The following is a 20,186-nucleotide window of genomic DNA, read 5'->3' as shown; positions in this document are numbered from 1 at the left end:
ATAAAAAATAATACTCTTAGCATAAAAAGTAATACTCTTAGCATAAAACGTAATATTTTTTTTTATAGATGATCCAAATAAGAGATCGGTCTCACAAAATACGACCCGTGAAACCGTCTCACACAAGTTTTTGCTTTAAATAAAATCACATCTTCACCACATATTATAAAGAATGGAATTTTTACATTCATCTATGTAAGTATTAATTTGAATTTAATTCAATAATTCCAAGGTTTCTGTTATTATTTAATATAAGTACATGAGCCAGATTTTCTTTTTTACTCGAATTAAAATTTTCTAAACCAAAAATGAACTAATATTAGGAAATAGAGTCTCCGAGCTATCGAAAATTTAGATAATGTATAAAAAAAATTGAGACATCCGAGCTACCACTCCGCCCGTGAGTAGACTTACCTGAATTTTATTTTTTCTTGAAATATATAAAAATATAACTTGACATTATTTGTTTTCGTTGTATTTTTTGAATCTTGACGAATGATGTAGTGCCAGAGCATTCATTGTAGCAAGGTGCCGCATGTCTAGTATTCGTTGGCAATAAATTATCGTAATTATTGCAGAGTTTAATTTGGAGATTAATTGAATGTTATTGCATGCTTTCAGGCAACAATAATAAATAATTGACACTTTTGCTAGTTAGGGAACATTAAATCACCCTTCAATTCGAATTAGCAAAAGTTATGTCTCCGTCACCCCATAATGAAAGGGGTGATCTTCTTTATCAAACGAAAATCTATATTCAATGCAAATTACAAAACGAGAAAGATTTACTTAACAATGATGAGAGTAATCAAACATGAAAAATATATAAATATTACCAGATTGACCTAGTTTGCACCCTATTGTGTTAAGTTGATGATTTACGAAATGTGTATTTATACTGTAACGGTTGCGGATTATTCCATAAAAAAATTTATCGTTTCATGCTAAAAAAGGTCATATCTAGAAAATTAATCTCATACTTATGCATGTGACAAAATAATATAGTAAACTTTAATTACTAATGTTTTGGACCTCATTTTATGCTATATAAACTCACCCATGAATAAATTAAATTTAATTATATTTTTTTTATGAATTTGGTAATCTACTAGTCGATGAATTTCATATCTATTTTTAATGTTTGGATGGATTTTAAATCCACACATTTGTTATTTTTGCAGATGTAACGATAATTGTTTGGATGAATTTCAGGTCCACACATTTTGTCAATTTATGTAAATGTAATGATAATTGTTATTAGTTCGAAAAATCTCAAGATAGATATAATTTAAAATTCATTTTTTAAAAATATTTTTCTAAAACACCTTAAGTTGGACATCATTTCAAATTTAATTTTCGAACCAAAAAAAAATCTCTTAATTCAAGCACAAGCTAAGTGTATTTATCGGTTTATGTATACTTAATTCTCAGCATAAAATTTATGAAATATAAAACATCAATTATTTCAAATATACATCATAACTACTTAATCAATCAATTTTTAATATATTTAAAGTATACAACACTTGCCTTATAATAATATATAAAATAATGCATGTTGCCATTAAAATATTCAACACCTTATTCTATTTAAATCTTCTTTCCATCTTTCCCTGAAACCTAGCCCCATTCATTTCCACTCTTTCATCGGCTCCTATTTGTTCACGTCTATTTTGAAACCAGGAGTGATTGAATCCATTCAATTTTCTTGTTACTCGTAGTTTCATCTTAATCTTCTTGTTTCATCTAGTTACCATCGTATTCGTTCTTGTTTTCGAGTTAAAATTCTCGATGATCTTCTGTTAAAACCCTTTTAACCTCAAGATTTGAAGGAAGGAAAAAACAGCCAAGAAAAGAAGGGATAACTGATCTTGTTACATCAGAAAATCCCTGAAATTATCATGAATTTTTCTATAGATTTCATAAAGGAGGAGTATGTTGGATCGAGTTCAAAACTATACTGGGATAACGAGGATCTCATCCCTCAGCCAATGGAGGCTTTACAAGAGACCGGTCCTCCTCCATTTCTCAGCAAAACTTATGATTTCGTGGACGATCCAAGTACGAATGAAATCGTTTCGTGGAGTTGCGGTAACAATAGTTTCATTGTTTGGGATCCTCAAACATTTGCCACGAATCTTCTTCCAAAGTACTTCAAGCACAAGAATTTCTCTAGTTTTGTGAGGCAGCTTAATACTTATGTGAGTAATATTAATTCTATCTTTTTCTCGAAAATTTGTTTGAAGACTTTATTTTATTTTATTTTAAAAAAATCTTAGCTCATCTCATTCAGTACAAGTTCGATCCATATCTAGTCTAGTATAAAGTTTTATGGGAAGATTTATTAAGTATATGTGAATTGAAGAACCGGAAACTTACTTGAAAAATCTTTAGGTACGCTTATGTGAGCAACATTCTCTCTTTTTTGCAATTTATTTCATAACGTATATTTTTTTTAGTACAAGTTCGATCCATATCTAGGTAGAAAAGTTCGATTAAATATGTCAATGGATCCAAGTACGAAAGTAATCGTTTTGTGGAGTCGAGGTAGCAATTGTTTCATTGTTCGGGATCCTCAAACATTTTCCATGAATCTTCTACCAAAGTATTAATTCAAGCACAATAATTTCTCTAGTTTTGTGGGGGCAGCTTGACACTTACGTGAGCAATTGTCTCCCTTTTTCATAATTTGTTTCATAATGGTGGTTTTTTTTTCGATAAAATAAATAGTAGTACCTTTAATTAATTTAGTATAATTTCGATCCACATCTAGGTATAAAAATTTTATTATTTATGTCTGTGAAATATCCTTCGTATTTGCTCATGATAATTCTTGTTATAGTTTGTATAAGAGTACTTGTGTTTTAATCCCGATGCTTAGAGTTTTCATCAAATTTTTCATTCAATACTGAAAATTTATGATTTTTGCAATATTCCACGAGATTTCTAGGCCTTCTGTATTATGAAATGTAGACTATGAATAAACGTATTACTAATGTTCCAGGGCTTTAGGAAGGTTCATCCAGATAAGTGGGAGTTTGCAAATGAGGGGTTCTTAAGGGGACAAAGGCATCTTCTAAAAGACATTGTAAGGAGAAAGACTCAATATTCGAGTTCTCAAACGTTGATTAATCAAAGTCTAGGGTCGTGTGCGGAGGTGGGAAGTTTTGGATTAGACGAAGAAATTGATCGTTTGAGGCGTGACAAACAACTTCTAGCAACAGAATTAGTGAAACTTAGGCAGCAGCAACAAACCACTTTATCATGCCTTAGAACAATGGAACAAAGGCTAAGAGATACAGAAATGAAGCAAAAACAAACTATGAGTTTCTTGGAAAAAGCTATACAAAGCCCCGCTTTCTTGCAACGAATATTGCGGCAAAAAGACGAGAAGAAAGAGCTTGATGAATTAATAAGCAACGAAGGGAGAAGAAGAATAATAGATCATACCTCGAACAATGTTGGTCTTGAAGAACTAGTTTTTCAAGAGGGGGAATGTACTGATTTAAGCCAAGAAAGTATGGAATATCTATACAAAAATGACTTTGGAATTGAACAATTTGGGGATGGCAACTTTTATGTTAAGCTAGAGCCACACGAGTATGGTGAAATCACAAGATTTGGTGATTTGGAGCTTGAGAAATTGGCATTGAGTATGCAAAAAACCTCAAATGATTATGGAGGAAAAATATTTGAAAAAGGGGCATTGTAAGCCAGTGATGAAGGAAGAATGGATAAATGAAGGTACTGATGAAATCGGGACCTTTGGCACTGAGGAGCGTCTGCATGATTTGGCTGAGCAAATTGGGATTCTTGGGTTCAAACCTAATATTGACAACAAAAGATTTAATTTATAGCGTATGATTTTTTGGCTCATAAATGTAACATATTTGTGCATTGCACCATTAGGTTCGACTATTTGGTAATATTCGATAATACATTTATTTATAATTGCGGGTTCTTCAGATTATTATGTTGGGGTTTTCTAATATGCTATAGGATCTCACATTAGCAAATGATTTTTGGTCCTTGTTGGATTAACCCCTAAAGGCATTGCATCGTCCCTTCTATCTTAAGGAGGAATATTGTGTCGCGTTTTTTTTTTTTTTGAAATCCTATTCTAGGGGTTGAGAAGACTCGAACCTGAGTCAATACAAGGGGAAAACAAGGTGAGACCATTGAAAGCTAAAGCTCGGTCTCACGTAGTTTTAGTATAAAAAAAAGGATGTTTCAATTTCCCTCGGGGCTAATTTAATTATTTTTTACATTATTTTAAACATAAGAATGCTTATCTATTGACCAACTTACTAGGGGAAAATTATTTTTTTTTTCCGGAACTTGTACGTTTTTCATTTTTAATTTGATGCCAGCTGATTTACGGTCTTAGTATATTAATTTGTACATTTTATTTGTTTTAGCTATTTTTATTAGAGTGATGACATAACGATGAAAATGATGGCGTGTCATGAAAAATTGTCAACGTTACGACATACATTAATGACGTGTTCAGTATTATGTCACACTCTGGTGAAAAAATAAAATTGAAAAAAGCGTAAATTATTGGACTAAGACCTTGAATTAACACATAACATGGATAAATGTGCAATGTAAATATATATAATTTCCCCAACTTATTAGTAAGTTTTTCAAATTTTATTTTTTTTGTATATTTATTCATATTTTTTCATGTTGCGCAATTTAATTTAAGGAGATTTTCCTCCTATGAGTATTTATTATTTTTCATGCAAATTCTGCAGATAGATTCATCTCTCAAACCACTGTGGCCTTTGTTTCTGTTTTACTAATGATGAATTAAGAGTTCTGTTTATTGATAGAGATTGTCTTTTTAATATATTTATATATAATCACAAAAATGAAATTCTCGGTATAATTTCATTCCCAAAAATTATTTTATCTTTTTATCTTATGACGTGACAAAATAGATACGCGTCCTATATTAATTGGTTTAAGTGATCTTCTGTTTTTTTTTTTTAAATTATAAATTATTATTATTATTATTATATATTTTTTTAAAATAGCACCTGTCCCTCACCAAATGGCTAGACGTCTGTATCCTAAATAATATATGACAAAAACTTGTGTGAGACGGTTTCATAGGTTATATTTGTGAGGCGGGTATCTTATTTGGGTTATGTATGAAAAATATTATTTTTGGCAAAAACTTATGTGAGACGGTCTCACAGGTCGTATTTGTGAGACAGATCTCTTATTTGGGTCACCCATGAAAAAGTATTACTTTTTATGCTAAGAGTATTACTTTTTATTGTGAATATGGTTAGAATTGACCCGTCTCACAGATTATGATCGTGAGACGGTCTCACATGAGACTCACTCATTATTTTTTATGCTAAGAGTATTACGTTTAAGGCAAAAACTTGTGTGAGACGGTCTCAAGGGTCGTATTTTGCGAGACGGATCTTTATTTGGATAATCCATGAAAACTTTTTATGCTAAGAGTATTACTTTTTATTGTGAATATGAGTAGGGTTGACTCGTCTCACAGATTGAGATCCGTGAGACGATCTCACATGAGACCTACTCTACTTTTTATTGTGAATATGGGTAGGGTTGACCCGTCTCACAGATTTTGATCCGTGAGACGGTCTCACTTAAGACCCACTCATAATATATATACTCTTGAACATGACATGAGAAATCTTTGTATCGGCTAAGATTCGTCTTGTTGAAACAAGTCACGCTTTTTCCCCTCCAAAGAGGAAAAAGGGAAAACAAAATTATCTCGCAATTGCTTCAATTCCCACTTGTCTTTTTTTAAAAAAAATAAATAATAAATAGTCTTAACTTTTTTTTTTTAATTTCCACTTTTCTAAATCTGTATAAAATTATCACATTAAAATCAAGTAAAAAAATTATGGATCAAAATATTCCCATCATTATTATTATTAGTTTTTTTTTAAAAAAAAGCACTCGATTGGGGTGGGGTTGGCAAAGTTCTACGAGTATGTCTCTTGTGAGACGGTTTCATAAATCTTTATATGTGAGATGGGTCAACCTTACCGATATTCACAATAAAAAATAATAGTCATAAAAAGTAATATTTTTTCATGGATGACCCAAATAAAAGATCTATCTTACAAAATACGACTCGTGAGACCATATCACACAAGGCTTTACCAACTTCTACCTGTCCATGAATAAAAAGTGGAGAGGGACTAGGTCGGAAACAACTACCGTTTAAGAGCAATATTTTGGTGAACTGCATAAAGCAGAGTTCAATTAATATGCACTCTACTGAATGATAGTTTATAAAATATGAAATATCGAATCAAATATTATATTATTTCCTCCCAATTATATTTTCCAATTATATAAGCTTGTTTATTTTTTCGCACAGATTAAAAATTCATTGGAAATATTATCATACAATAGCTTTCCGATTTTACCCTTATTTAATGAGTGTTTATGTATATTTTTTGTTATCTTTTCAATAATTAATTAATACAAGACCTCAAATTAAATGGGAGTATATTTGTAAAGTAGTATATATTTTGGACAAATAAAACAAAATGTGAACAATATAATTGGGACGAAGGGATTAATTATTTAATCAATTTTTTAAAATAATGTAAAAAAATTAAAGAATGTTGCCTTTAAATATTTCAACAACTTATTGTATTTAAATCTTCTCTCCATCTTTCCTAAAAGTAGCCTCCTTCATTCCCCTCTTTCATCGGTTGTTATGTTTGATCTGAGTTAATTTATGTTGTATCGAGAGTCTTTCTCATCCTATTCTAGTATAATTAGATCATGTGAGTTTCTCACATATTATAAAAATTGACATATTGTTGATGATACAAGTAATAACATTTAATTACATCATACGGAGGAAAATACTCGAATGTAGCATAGAATAAACCATTTGATTTGGTTTTAAAAAAATGTTTTCTAATCGTTAAAAACAGACATTTCACATAATACTATAAACTTATTTGTGTAAAAAAAATGTTAATTTCACAGCTCATGTTATATCAGTAATAATTCAAATTTCTCGTCAGTTCCTTCACTCTCTTTTCTTTCATTGGCATTTGCTTTCAATTCAGTAAAAAAGAGAATGTCCGGTGTAACTTCCTTCACAGTGTTCTAGTGGAGCGTGGCTTCTCGCCTTAAATCATGGGTATGGAGCCAGCGTCGCTTCACAGCGTGGGAGAATATCGGTTGAGAATCCCCCGAGGGTTGGTGACCATACTAGCGGCATGCAAACCTAATTTAACACTGTTTCACGGGTTACCCTCAATAACATAGCCGTCTTATCTGAACCCTCTGATATGGGAAAAATGCTTGCTTAACAGGTATTCCATAAACATAGCATGAAGATAAACTATCTGAATAGAACTCATTGATTGGACATTTATCATGGATTTTATTTTATTTTTCTAAACTCTCTCGCGGGAAACACCAGCAACAAAGTTAAACACAACTAAAAATTTGACATTCCTTCTTCCGGTACCTTATAACTTCATCGTTCCGTCGAAATGTTGATGTGATGTTAAAAAATGATAATGTGATATCAAAAATTATGATCACTTACATTTTTGACGTGTTTAATATCACGTTGTTGTTCTGGTGAACATTTATATAAAAAAAAGAGTGAATTAGTTCCATTTAAAAACACGAACGAACTGATAACAAGACCAAAAATAGAGATCTGTATGTTAAAAAAACAAAAATATAATTTCTCGTACTAGTTTTATTTGTTCATTTTTATATATTATTTAGTGAACATAATTTCATCTATCTCCCCAAGCATCTCACAATGTTTTGCCAATTGATTTGGTTTATTTCCCATTTCAAGATAACCAATGCAGCGCCCTGAGATCTACATCGTAGATATCGGCGGTATTCTCAAAATTTAATAATTTAAATTTTCCAAAAAATACCAAGTCAAAATAAATATAAATCTACAATATGTATTCCAAATTAAATAAATAAAACAATTATTTTAAATATAAATCTACAATATGTATTCCAAATTAAATAAATAAAACAATTATTTTACAACTCCAAAATAAAAAAAAATGAAAAATTTAATTTATTCCAAAGTCAAACTATTCAACTATTCAGACTTATGCAAAAACTAATATCCAAGCTTAACATGAATGCACAAAAAGAAAAACAGCAACATGAAACTCAAATAAATTTTTTGAGTTTAAAAATAGAATGAGCATATTTTCAAGTTTAAAAATATCATAATATTTTTATAAATTACAAGACATAATCTTATTATTTATTCACAAATATATTTAAAAACTTTAATAAAATGATAAACATCAAATATATGACTTAACTCTCCAGATTAAATCATAAATTTCTATATTAACTGTCCATAATGGACCATAAATGTTTGGTTCAAATTCCCAAATTGGATCATAATTATCTTGCTTAACTCCTCAAAAATGATCATAACTATCTGATTTAACTCTCACCGTTGCTTCAAGAATTCCCACTTGTCTATATATATTCAACAATTTCCCACACTACAAAAAAAAAAAATTAGCGACGGTTTGAAAAAAAATTAGCGACCGTCACTAATTGATTTGCCAATTGATTTGGTTTATTTCCCATTTCAAGATAACCAATGCAGCGCCCTAAGATCTACATCGTAGATATCGGCAGTATTCTCAAAATTTAATAATTTAAATTTTTCCAAAAAATACCAAGTCAAAATAAATATAAATCTACAATAAGTATTTCAAATTAAATAAATAAAACAATTATTTTAAATATAAATCTACAATATGTATTCCAAATTAAATAAATAAAACAATTATTTTACAACTCCAAAATAAAAAAAAATAAAAAATTTAATTTATTCCAAAGTCAAACTATTCAACTATTCAGACTTATGCAAAAACTAATATCCAAGCTTAACATGAATGCACAAAAAGAAAAACAGCAACATGAAACTCAAATCAATTTTTTGAGTTTAAAAATAGAATGAGCATATTTTCAAGTTTAAAAATATCATAATATTTTTATAAATTACAAGACATAATCTTATTATTTATTCACAAATATATTTAAAAACTTTAATAAAATGATAAACATCAAATATATGACTTAACTCTCCAGATTAAATCATAAATTTCTATATTAACTCTCCATAATGGACCATAAATGTTTGGTTCAAATTCCCAAATTGGATCATAATTATCTTGCTTAACTCCTCAAAAATGATCATAACTATCTGATTTAACTCTCACCGTTGCTTCAAGAATTCCCACTTGTCTATATATATTCAACAATTTCCCACACTACAAAAAAAAAAAATTAGCGACGGTTTGAAAAAAAATTAGCGACCGTCCCTAATTGATTTGCCAATTGATTTGGTTTATTTCCCATTTCAAGATAACCAATGCAGCGCCCTGAGATCTACATCGTAGATATAACGGCCCGAAAATCATTACTTGAAAAATTGCGGAAAATTTTAAAATTTTCTTTTAACTAATTAGAAGTCTCATTTATAGCCAAACTGACAAAAATGTTAAATGATTAAAATAGCAGCGGAAATAAATATTTGCAAAGTAACAATTTAAAAATAATTCAACAAGCGATAAAAATTTTGAGCATAAAAATAAAGTTTGCAAATGCTGAAACTGAGGTCCTCGGGTGCCACTACTGCCGACCCAAGCTAGCTCACTGGTCCCCGCCCTCGGTCCCAACATCATCAGTACCTACAACAATCAAGTCTAGTGAGTCTAAAGACTCAACATGCATATATCGTAAATAGCAAGTAAATACTACAATAAAATTTCCATGGGATAAAATATCATGTTCTGAACAATTATAATACGTGCATAGCTGAACTGAAAAACTCATGATAGAAATGTTTGCTCCTTAGAGCGCTGTACTGAAATACTTGTAATAATTTTTTCTGGTGAGATTATGGTCTATGCAAGTGGTCCCTGAACTGAACTGAACTGAGCTGACCGATACTGGGGACCGGACCGATACTGGGGATCGGATTTGCGTCTGATCAGACTACTGCCACAGTACTGGGTGAAACAACTGAAATAACCGGTAACTGGTGACCGGACCGATACTGGGGACCGGATTTAATACTGATAGTAAAGTGACCACAAGCCATATCGCATAAATCTCAAAATTTGTATTTGCACGTAGTATAATTAAATAACATAATTAAATATGAACAACTTCGATCTTCTTGCATTAAAATCATGTCCTTGCGATATTTAAAAATACCTATATGACTTGATTGAAGAGTGAAAGAAGATATAAACATGCCTTGGTTTGTTTTGACAGAAAACAAACAAAATAACGACTCGGCGCGGCGGAGACGGAGTGCTCTTCTCTTCCTCACTTAATTCCTTTAAATTAAGCATGCACCATAATTATTAAAATAGCATAAAAATCGTAAACGTGATGCATGAATATTTAAAAATATTAAGATTCGTGCTCAGGGTGCTGCTAGGACTAAAATCTTACCCCGGGTGCAAAATTACCATTTCGCCTCTGAAAACCCGAAAATTACCATTTTATCCCTGGACCTCTGAAATTTACCCGAAGCTTAACAAACTCCTTAAAATATCCCAAAACATTCTTAAAAATATTCCTAGACGTAAATTCGAGCCCAAAACCAAATTTAATCGATTTGTTCTACAACTTAAACAGAGGTCCCGTTTTTAATCCGATTCGATTCAACAATTATCCAAATCTTTCCCAACTTTTACTATATTTTAAAAACCACTTGACAGGCTCTAAATAAATGCCATTAAGCTGCTACCCCACGGCTGCAAATTTTCAGAACTTACAATCCATTCTCGGTCCTATCTCTATACCCCATCTCATTTATCATTATCTACCAAAAACCCATGTCTCGAGCTTAAGCGATTTCTCAGCCGTGAGCCAACCTAATAAGGACCTCACTCAGACCCTAAGGCAGCCAACATACTCAAGCCACCGACTCCATTCAAGCTCCTAACCGCTAGGAATCAAGAAAACTGCAACAGCCCCCTACCGAGACCAACACGTCTCTCTCTCGCTCGGTCGCTCTTTCTCTTGTTTCCAGCATGGCTCGAGCCATTCCAGACCCTGACTCAGACCCACCAGGGTCTGGTCCAAGGCTGGAGAAGGCCCTTGCACGGCTGGTGTATAAGAAACAAGGACCGAACCCCTTGCACAAAAATCCCGATCTGCACAGCCCTCACGGCTTCGACCAACACTCGATCAACTTCACACCCCAGCGCCTACACCTCACACTCTCGATCTGAACATGCCCATGACAACCTTACACAGCAGCCCCTCACATCACATATCAAGAAAAACGTGAGTATAATGAAAAGAATGCATAATATGGATGAAAGTCGAAACTTCTCTTCACGATCTTGGACAGACCGAGTTTCTTCATGCATAATACATACAAATCGAATATAAACAACATGAGTGATGCAGCAAAGGTGATCCGAAACATGCCTTGGTGATTGTCGATGAACAAAACAAGAGAAGGGAGACTCCGGTAGAATTTCTTTGCAAGAACAAACCAAACCGAGGCTTCCAGCTGGAGAAAAGTGTTGAAAACGAGAGGGTCGGCTGCTGGGGGAGGGGGTGTCGGCTGCTAAGCTTTAGATTTAGGGTTAATGGTTGTTTAGGTGTTAATTAAATAGTAAAATAATAGGTAATGGGCCTTAAATTAAGGCTTAAAAGTTTGAAATGCCAATTAAGCCCAATAGGCTCAAAAATGGGCCCATTAAATCTAAACGCACTCCCGAAAAATATAACGTGTTGAAAATGTTTTGAAAATAATAGCCGAACCAATAAAAAGTCCCCTGATTCGATAAAATTTGCGTACCGTTAAAAATAAAGTCCTGCGGGTAAAAATATCCCAAAAATTCTCCTTTTTGTAAAATACAGTTAGAAATGCTTTAACTTAATTTATAAAAATAAATCATGAAATAAATAATTTTCCTGGAAATTCCCCGGTCTCCGATCCTCGCTCGAACGTGAAATGCAACTTAAAATTCTAATGCACGAACTTTTAAAATTTCGTGAAGCAAATCCTATCATGCATGAATTATGCATAAAATACATAAAATAATTAAACATAACTTTATTAATTTATCTCAATACTCCATCTCCAGACCGGCCTCACTTATATACTGAAAAGATGACGATTAAACTACTGCGTAAAATAAATAAATTCAAAGAAAAGAATTTAAATACTCAAGCAATTAAATTACTAGAAATTATGCATGGTTTATACGCAGTTCAAATTACGGGACGTTACAGTAGATATCGGCTGTATTCTCAAAATTTAATAATTTAAATTTTTCCAAAAAATACCAAGTCAAAATAAATATAAATCTACAATAAGTATTTCAAATTAAATAAATAAAACAATTATTTTAAATATAAATCTACAATATGTATTCCAAATTAAATAAATAAAACAATTATTTTACAACTCCAAAATAAAAAAAAAAAAATTTAATTTATTCCAAAGTCAAACTATTCAACTATTCAGACTTATGCAAAAACTAATATCCAAGCTTAACATGTGTAATGCCCGATAATTAGTCACTGTAATTAATGATGATTGATTTGTAATTTCATGTGATTAGGAAGGGATTAATCGGGACACCGAGAAACGTATTTGAAAACGGAATTATGAAAAAATATTGGATGCAAGACCGCACCCGCGGTAGGAGAAGCACCGCACCCGCGGTCGTGCTACTGGAATTTTGGGAATTGATACAGTAGGGTGACCGCACCCGCGGTAAGAAACAAGACCGCACCCGCGGTCATAGTTTCTGGAAAATGGATGTGGATCAGTACGCTAAGCGCACCCGCGGACCGGAATGTAGCGCACCCGCGGTGCGACGTGTTTTGCAAAGATGAGGCCACCTCGCCGTATGCATGCAATGATATATATATAACATGAATTCCTTCGAAAATCAGTAGGGAAATCGAGAAAAGCTCTGGGGAAAAGAGTGAAAAATCCTTACGCCTTTTGTGAGGAATCCGTCCGTCTGATTTTGAGTCCGACTTCGGTATTGAGTTCCTATCGACGTAGGCTACAACTGGACGTAAGTTTTACTACGTTGTGACATGTTTTGGAATTATGATATTGTCATAATTGAATGGAACACATATATGTTGTTCTTGACATATTAGACATCATAAAATCGAAGTCAGATTAAGAAACGGACTGATTATGGAATTGTTATGAATTTTTAGGGTATATTGATTTATACCAGACATATTTGAATTGTGATTGGATTACGGATTGTATTGGATATGGGTTATGGATTGTAACTGTGATTTGAGGATATTGTATTGACGGGGATATTGAAATTGTACCGTTATGCCGTTGATTTTGAATTAAATCCAGATTGATCAGATTGTTATTGATTTGAAAGGTAGATTGACATGAGATTATTGATATTGTCATTGCCAGACAGACTGTGAATTCAGGACTCCGACTGAGCCAGAAACCGACGAAAGAAAGGTATAAGTCAATGTAGTATTGGGAGATCGACTGGGTCGGTTTAGACTTGAGTTTCCCTAAATCACATACTTTACTTTAGTGCATTGATATTTGCATTGATTTGACTGATGTACTTGTTCTCTTGAATTATAGATAGCAGGTATTATACGAGTAATCTTGTGACTGAAGTGCCTGATAGTGGTGGGATCGCCACGGACACATTGCACGATGTCACAGGATAATGTAGAAATCTTGGGACGAAAGTGCCTGACAGTGGCGGGATCGCCACGGGCACATTGCACGATGTCTCAAGATAGGATATTGGCGATAGAGCTACAGTCCATGACGGTTAGGTCAGGACACCGGATGTTTGGTTATATCGAGTAAATAGTATTGGAATTCTTCTATTACGGAATTCGATATAGGAACACCATACTTGGTTATATCAAGTAATGGAATTACTGTTCCTTCTATTATAGAATTCGATATAGGAACACCACATCTGGAAACTGGGATCCCTAGACTAGGATTGAGTCTAGTCTGAATGATAGAGTTATGAGCATTGTCGACAGTCTATGATTGTTTATGTTTCAGATTTTGATACATATATCTGTTACCTGATTACATGCTTTATATTTGTTTATATGATTGCATGTTTCTTTGATTTATACTGAGATTTATTCTCACTGGAGTTATCCGGCTGTTGTCTTGTCTGTATGTGTACATGACAACAGGTGGGACAGGATCAGGGTCCAGGAGATGAGGAAAGATCGTGATTAGAGTGGAGGCTCCGGACTTGGATTAGAGATAGGGTTGGACACTTGACATTAGCTGTTTAAACCTTAGTTGAATAAATGTATGTGGTACATGATTTGTACTTTTATATATTGAGAAGTATATATGTATGTTTTATGTCACTACGTTCCGTATTTTAAAAGAAAAAAATTTTAGACCCTGTTTTATAATTGATTAATTAGTCCCAATGATGATTAAGAACTTGATTAGCGTCCGGGTCCCCACAACAGGTGGTATCAGAGCGATAGATCCTTGAGATTGAGATAGGAGCTAGTGAGCGGGGTAGAATGTGTTTTCTTTCCTGTTTTGATTGCTAGCATGATTTACTGCTTTATAATGCATGTTTATCTGTTTATCAGATTTGATTTGAAGACATGTGTTATTGAGAATGAATCAGAGCCAATTCTGGATCAGCAGTAAGATGATCGGAGGAGGACTGAAATAGAATTCTGGTTTGGGGTTACTAATCCTTTTGATTTCAGATGTGCCTCCGAGAAGACTACCAGAACAAGGGAGTACATCGAATCCTCCCATGGATGTGAAACCCACACCAATGGAGAAATTATTGAAAAGATTTCAGTCATTTCATCCACAGACGTTGAAAGGTACGGAGAATTCCGTGGAATGTGAAAGTTGGTTGGACGATATTGAAGCGATGTTCGAATCTTTGGAATATATTGAGGAAAAGAGGGTGAAACTGATCGGACACCATTTGCATGATGTTGCTAAACACTGGTGGATCACGACGAAACGGGCATTGGAACAACGAGGTACGGCCATTACCTGGAATGTGTTTAAGTCTGAATTTTACCTACGGTTCTTTCCAGTATCTTATAGGAAGGACAAAGGAGCCGAGTTTGCGAACTTGAGACAGGGCCAGTTAAACATTGAGGATTATGTGGCTAAGTTCTCTACATTGCTCCGATTTGCTCCCCACGTAGCTGAACATGATGAGGCCGTTGCGGACCAGTTCATAAATGGCCTGAATCCTGAAATCTTTACCTTGGTGAATACCGGGAGGCCAAACAATTTCACCGATGCCTTGAACAGAGCCAAGGGAGCCGAAGCAGGTCTGATGAGACAGAGAGAGGCTTCGTTTGTGCTTCCAGTACCGGGACAACAACAACCACCTCCTCTATTTGAAGGTGGCAGTAGCAGTAGCAGGAAGAAGGATTTCTTGAAGGCTAGAGGGAAGCAATTCAAGAAATCTGGAACTAGCTCGTCCAGTTCAAGTGGCTCTAGACAGACCGGTCAGGGCCAGAGTTATACAGGACCGTACTGTGGTACTTGTGGAGGGAGGCATTCCACAGATCAGTGCCGAGGAGTGGTTGGTAGCTGTCGTATCTGTAGACAGCAGGGACACTTTGCTCGAGTATGTCCACAAAGAAGTGCCCAGGGATCACAGGCAGGTGAGTCATTGGGATCAGTGGCTCAGACCGGTAGACGACCATCTGCCGTTCATACTTTTCAGCCAGCACCGTCTACTCAGTCACAGCAGAGGCCAGGAGGGGGCCAGACAGTGAGCCAGCCTCCGAGACAGCAGGCCAGAGTTTTTGCATTGACTGAGGAGCAGGCACAGGATGCACCTGACGATGTAGTTGCAGGTAACTGTTTCATTTCTGGTTATCCTGCATATGTATTAATTGATACTGGTGCATCACATACTTTTATTTCTGAGAGGTTTGCATTGAGTCATGCATTGCCTATTGAGTCGTTGTCTGCAGTAGTGTCCGTGTCTTCCCCGTTAGGGACATGTTTTATATCAGTGAAATCTGTAAAATCTTGTATATTGCAATACGATGGGCATAAGATTGAGTTAGATTGTATTGTGCTTGAGATATCTGATTTTGATTGTATTATCGGTATTGATACACTGACCAAGTATCGAGCTACAGTCGATTGTTTCCACAAGATTGTTCGATTCAGACCTGAGATGGCTGAAGAGTGGAAATTTTATGGTAAGGGTTCTCGAGCCAGAATTCCTTTGATATCTGCAATGAATATGACACGATTATTGCAGAAAGGAGCGGATGGATTCCTGGTATATTCAGTTGATTTACTGAAATCGAGCCCATCATTGGCGGACTTGCCAGTGGTGTGTGAGTTTACTGATGTCTTTCCGGATGAGATTCCTTGATTACCTCCGATTCGAGAGATAGACTTCAGCATTGAGTTAATGCCAGGAACGGTTCCGATTTCTAGGGCTCCATACAGGATGTCACCGATTGAATTGAAAAAACTGAAAGAACAGTTGGAGGATTTACTGGCCAAGGGGTACATTAGACCGAGTGTATCTCCTTGGGGTGCTCCAGTACTATTCGTGAGGAAGAAAGACGGGTCGATGAGACTTTGTATCGACTACCGGCACCTGAACAAGGCAACGGTAAAGAATAAATATCCATTGCTTCGTATTGATGATTTGTTTGATCAGTTGCAGGGTTCATCTGTATATTCCAAGATCGATCTGAGGTCTGGATACCATCAACTGAGAGTCAGGGACTCTGATATCTCTAAGACAACATTCAGAACCAGGTATGGACACTATGAATTTATTGTCATGCCATTTGGTTTGACGAATGCACCGGCGGTATTTATGGGATTGATGAACCGCGTCTTTCAGAAATATTTGGATGATTTTGTTATCATATTCATTGATTATATATTGATTTATTCAAAGAACATGATTGAGCATGCTAATCATCTGAGGACTGGGTTGAGAATTTTGAGGACGGAGAAACTGTATGCTAAATTGTCGAAATGCGAGTTCTGGTTGAAACAGGTGATATTTCTGGTTCATATTATATCCGGAGACGGTATATCAGTGGATCCCAGTAAGGTTGAGGCAGTGACTTCTTGGCCAAGACCGACATCTGTACCCGAGATTCGCAGTTTCATGGGTTTGGCAGGATATTATCGCCGATTCATTAAAGATTTTTCGAATATTGCCAAACCGATTACACAGTTAACTCAGAAGAATGCTCCGTTTATTTGGTCAGAAGACTGTGAATCCGGTTTTCTGGAATTGAAAAAGAGATTGATCAGTGCGCCTGTGTTAACGATTCTTTCAGGTACTGGTGACTTTGTTGTTTATTGTGATGCATCTCACCGAGGATTGGGTTGTGTTTTGATGCAGCGGGGGCATGTGATTGCTTATGCCTCGATACAGATGAAACCCCATGAATCTCGTTATCCAATTCATGATCTTGAATTGGCAGCCATAGTCTTTGCTTTGAAGATATGGCGACATTACCTCTACGGTGAGAAATTCGAAATCTATTCTGATCATAAAAGCTTGAAATATCTGTTTTCACAGTCAGAGTTGAATATGAAACAGCGAAGATGGCTTGATTTATTGAAAGACTTCGATTGTGAAATCAAATACTATCCAGGGAAGTCCAATGCAGCAGCAGATGCGCTGAGTCGAAATGTATGTTCTTTATCCTTATCGACAATAGGTGTATCAAATTTGATAGAAGACTGCTGTTTGTCTGGATTAGTTTTTTAAACAGACCGTCAGCCTCTAAGAATATGTGCGATTCGAGCTGAACCAGAATTGATAGTGAGAATCAAAGAGGCACAGAAGGTTGATCAGAACATACAGAATTCGATTGCAATGGTCAGAGCTGGACATCAATCGGAATATCAGGTTCGGGATAGTGTTTTGTATGTGAATAATCGTCTTGTTGTGCCAAATGTTTCAGAATTGAGACAGCAAATACTGACAGAGGCGCACAACAGTCGTTTTAGCATTCATCTTGGGGGCAGGAAAATGTATAATGATTTGAAGACACAATATTGGTGGAAGCAAATGAAATCTGATGTTACTGAATTTGTAGCCAAGTGTCTGAATTGCCAACAGGTGAAAGCTGAAAGAAATAAACCCGGAGGATTATTGCAGAGTTTGTCCATTCCTGAATGGAAATGGGATCACATTTCCATGGACTTTGTGACGCAGCTACCGAGATCCTCCAGAGGTTGTGATGCGATTTGGGTCGTGATTGATCGATTGACCAAATCTGCATGTTTTATTCCATACAAAATGACCTACAGGTATGACCAGATGGCCGATATTTATGTTCGGGAAGTGGTTAGACTGCACGGAGTGCCGAAGTCGATTGTTTCAGACCGAGATCCTCGGTTTACTTCGCACTTCTGGTAGAGTTTGCAGCAAGCTCTTGGTACGAAGTTACATTTGAGTACCGCATATCATCCTCAGACTGATGGACAGCCAGAACGGACGATTCAGACCTTGGAAGATATGTTGAGAGCTGTGGTGTTTGATTTTAGCAACAACTGGCAAGATGCATTGTCTCTTCGTACAATAACAGCTATCAAATGAGTATTGAAATGGCTCCTTTCGAAGCATTGTACGGAAAGAAGTGTCGATCCCCTCTTTATTGGGATGATATCTCTGAAGTTTCTGAAACTGGACCTGACATGATCAGAGATATGACTGAAAAAGTGAAACTTATTCAGAAGAAAATGAAGGCAGCCCAGGATAGACAAGCCAAATATGCCAACCTTCGACGTAGACCGTTGGTATTTGAGGCAGGAGACTGAGTGTTCCTGAAGATTTCTCGTTTCAGGGGTGTTGTCCGATTTGGAAAGAGAGGGAAGTTGTCTCCACAATACGTCGGTCCATATGAGATTCTTGAAAAGATAGGAGATCGTGCCTATCGACTCGCCTTGCCGCCTTCATTATCTGGGATACATGATGTTTTTCATGTATCTATGCTGCAGAAGTATCTCTCTGATGATTCTCACGTGATTCAGCCAGACGAGACCGAGCTGGATGAGACATTGAGTTATATCGAGAAACCGATTCGGATTATCGATCGTAAAGAAAAACAGCTCAGAACAAAGACAATTCCTCTTGTGAAAGTCCAATGGACTCGTCATGGCGTGGAAGAAGCCACTTGGGAGACTGAATCAGATATGAGACAAGAATTCCCAGCATTATTTCACTGATGTAAATTTTATTCGACTTTAATTACATTCTCTCTTAATGATATGATTTGACTATCTGTGATTTCGGGGATGAAATCATATCTTAGGGGGGAGAAATGTAATGCCCGATAATTAGTCACTGTAATTAATGATGATTGATTTGTAATTTCATGTGATTAGGAAGGTATTAATCGGGACACCGAGAAACGTATTTGAAAACGGAATTATGAAAAAATATTGGATGCAGGACCGCACCCCCGGTAGGAGAAGCATCGCACCTGCGGTCGTGCTACTGGAATTTTGGGAATTGATACAGTAGGGTGACCGCACCCGCGGTAAGAAACAAGACCGCACTCGCGGTGCAAACAAGACCGCACCCGCGGTCATAGTTTCTGGAAAATGGATGTGGATCAGTACGCTGAGCGCACCCGCGGTCCGGAATGTAGCGCACCCGCGGTGCGACGTGTTTTTCAAAGATGAGGCCACCTCGCCGTATGCATGCAATGATATATAGATATATATATATATATATATATATATATATATATATATATATAACATGAATTCCTTCGAAAATCAGTAGGGAAATCGAGAAAAGCTCTGGGGAAAAGAATGAAAAATCCTTACGCCTTTTGTGAGGAATCCGTCCGTCTGATTTTGAGTCCAACTTCGGTATTGAGTTCCTATCGACGTAGGCTACAACTCGACGTAAGTTTTACTACGTTGTGACATGTTTTGGAATTATGATATTGTCAGAATTGAATGGAACTCATATATGTTGTTCTTGACATAATAGACATCATAGAATCGAAGTCAGATTAAGAAATGGACTGATTATGGAATTGTTATGAATTTTTAGAGTATATTGATTTATACCAGACATATTTGAATTGTGATTGGATTACGGATTGTATTGGATATGGGTTATGGATTGTAACTGTGATTTGAGGATATTGTATTG

The 20,186-nt window shown here is 35.4% G+C and overlaps 1 protein-coding gene and 1 long non-coding RNA gene across 2 annotated transcripts; one reads left to right on the top strand and one right to left on the bottom strand.

Annotated features, from left to right (window-relative positions):
* Positions 1-1,608: 1,608 nt before the first annotated feature.
* LOC140827895 (heat stress transcription factor A-6b-like) lies at positions 1,609-3,887 on the top strand. The gene is made up of 2 exons (XM_073190835.1): positions 1,609-2,201; positions 3,005-3,887. Exons 1-2 carry the CDS (start codon positions 1,902-1,904, stop codon positions 3,710-3,712), a joined length of 1,008 nt encoding a protein of 335 aa, XP_073046936.1. The 5' UTR covers positions 1,609-1,901; the 3' UTR covers positions 3,713-3,887.
* Positions 3,888-9,537: 5,650 nt separating this feature from the next.
* LOC140827898 (uncharacterized) lies at positions 9,538-11,606 on the bottom strand. Its single transcript, XR_012117062.1, has 2 exons — positions 11,473-11,606; positions 9,538-10,367 (listed from the first exon to the last, which is right to left on the bottom strand). It is a non-coding gene; the product is annotated as an uncharacterized lncRNA (long non-coding RNA).
* Between the last annotated feature and the right edge of the window lie 8,580 nt (positions 11,607-20,186).

Source organism: Primulina eburnea, chromosome 3 (genome assembly GCF_022965805.1).
Source record: "Primulina eburnea isolate SZY01 chromosome 3, ASM2296580v1, whole genome shotgun sequence".
Classification (NCBI taxonomy): domain Eukaryota; kingdom Viridiplantae; phylum Streptophyta; class Magnoliopsida; order Lamiales; family Gesneriaceae; genus Primulina; species Primulina eburnea.
Note: the sequence above shows the minus strand (reverse complement) of the source record. Positions and strands in the feature narration are given on the sequence as shown.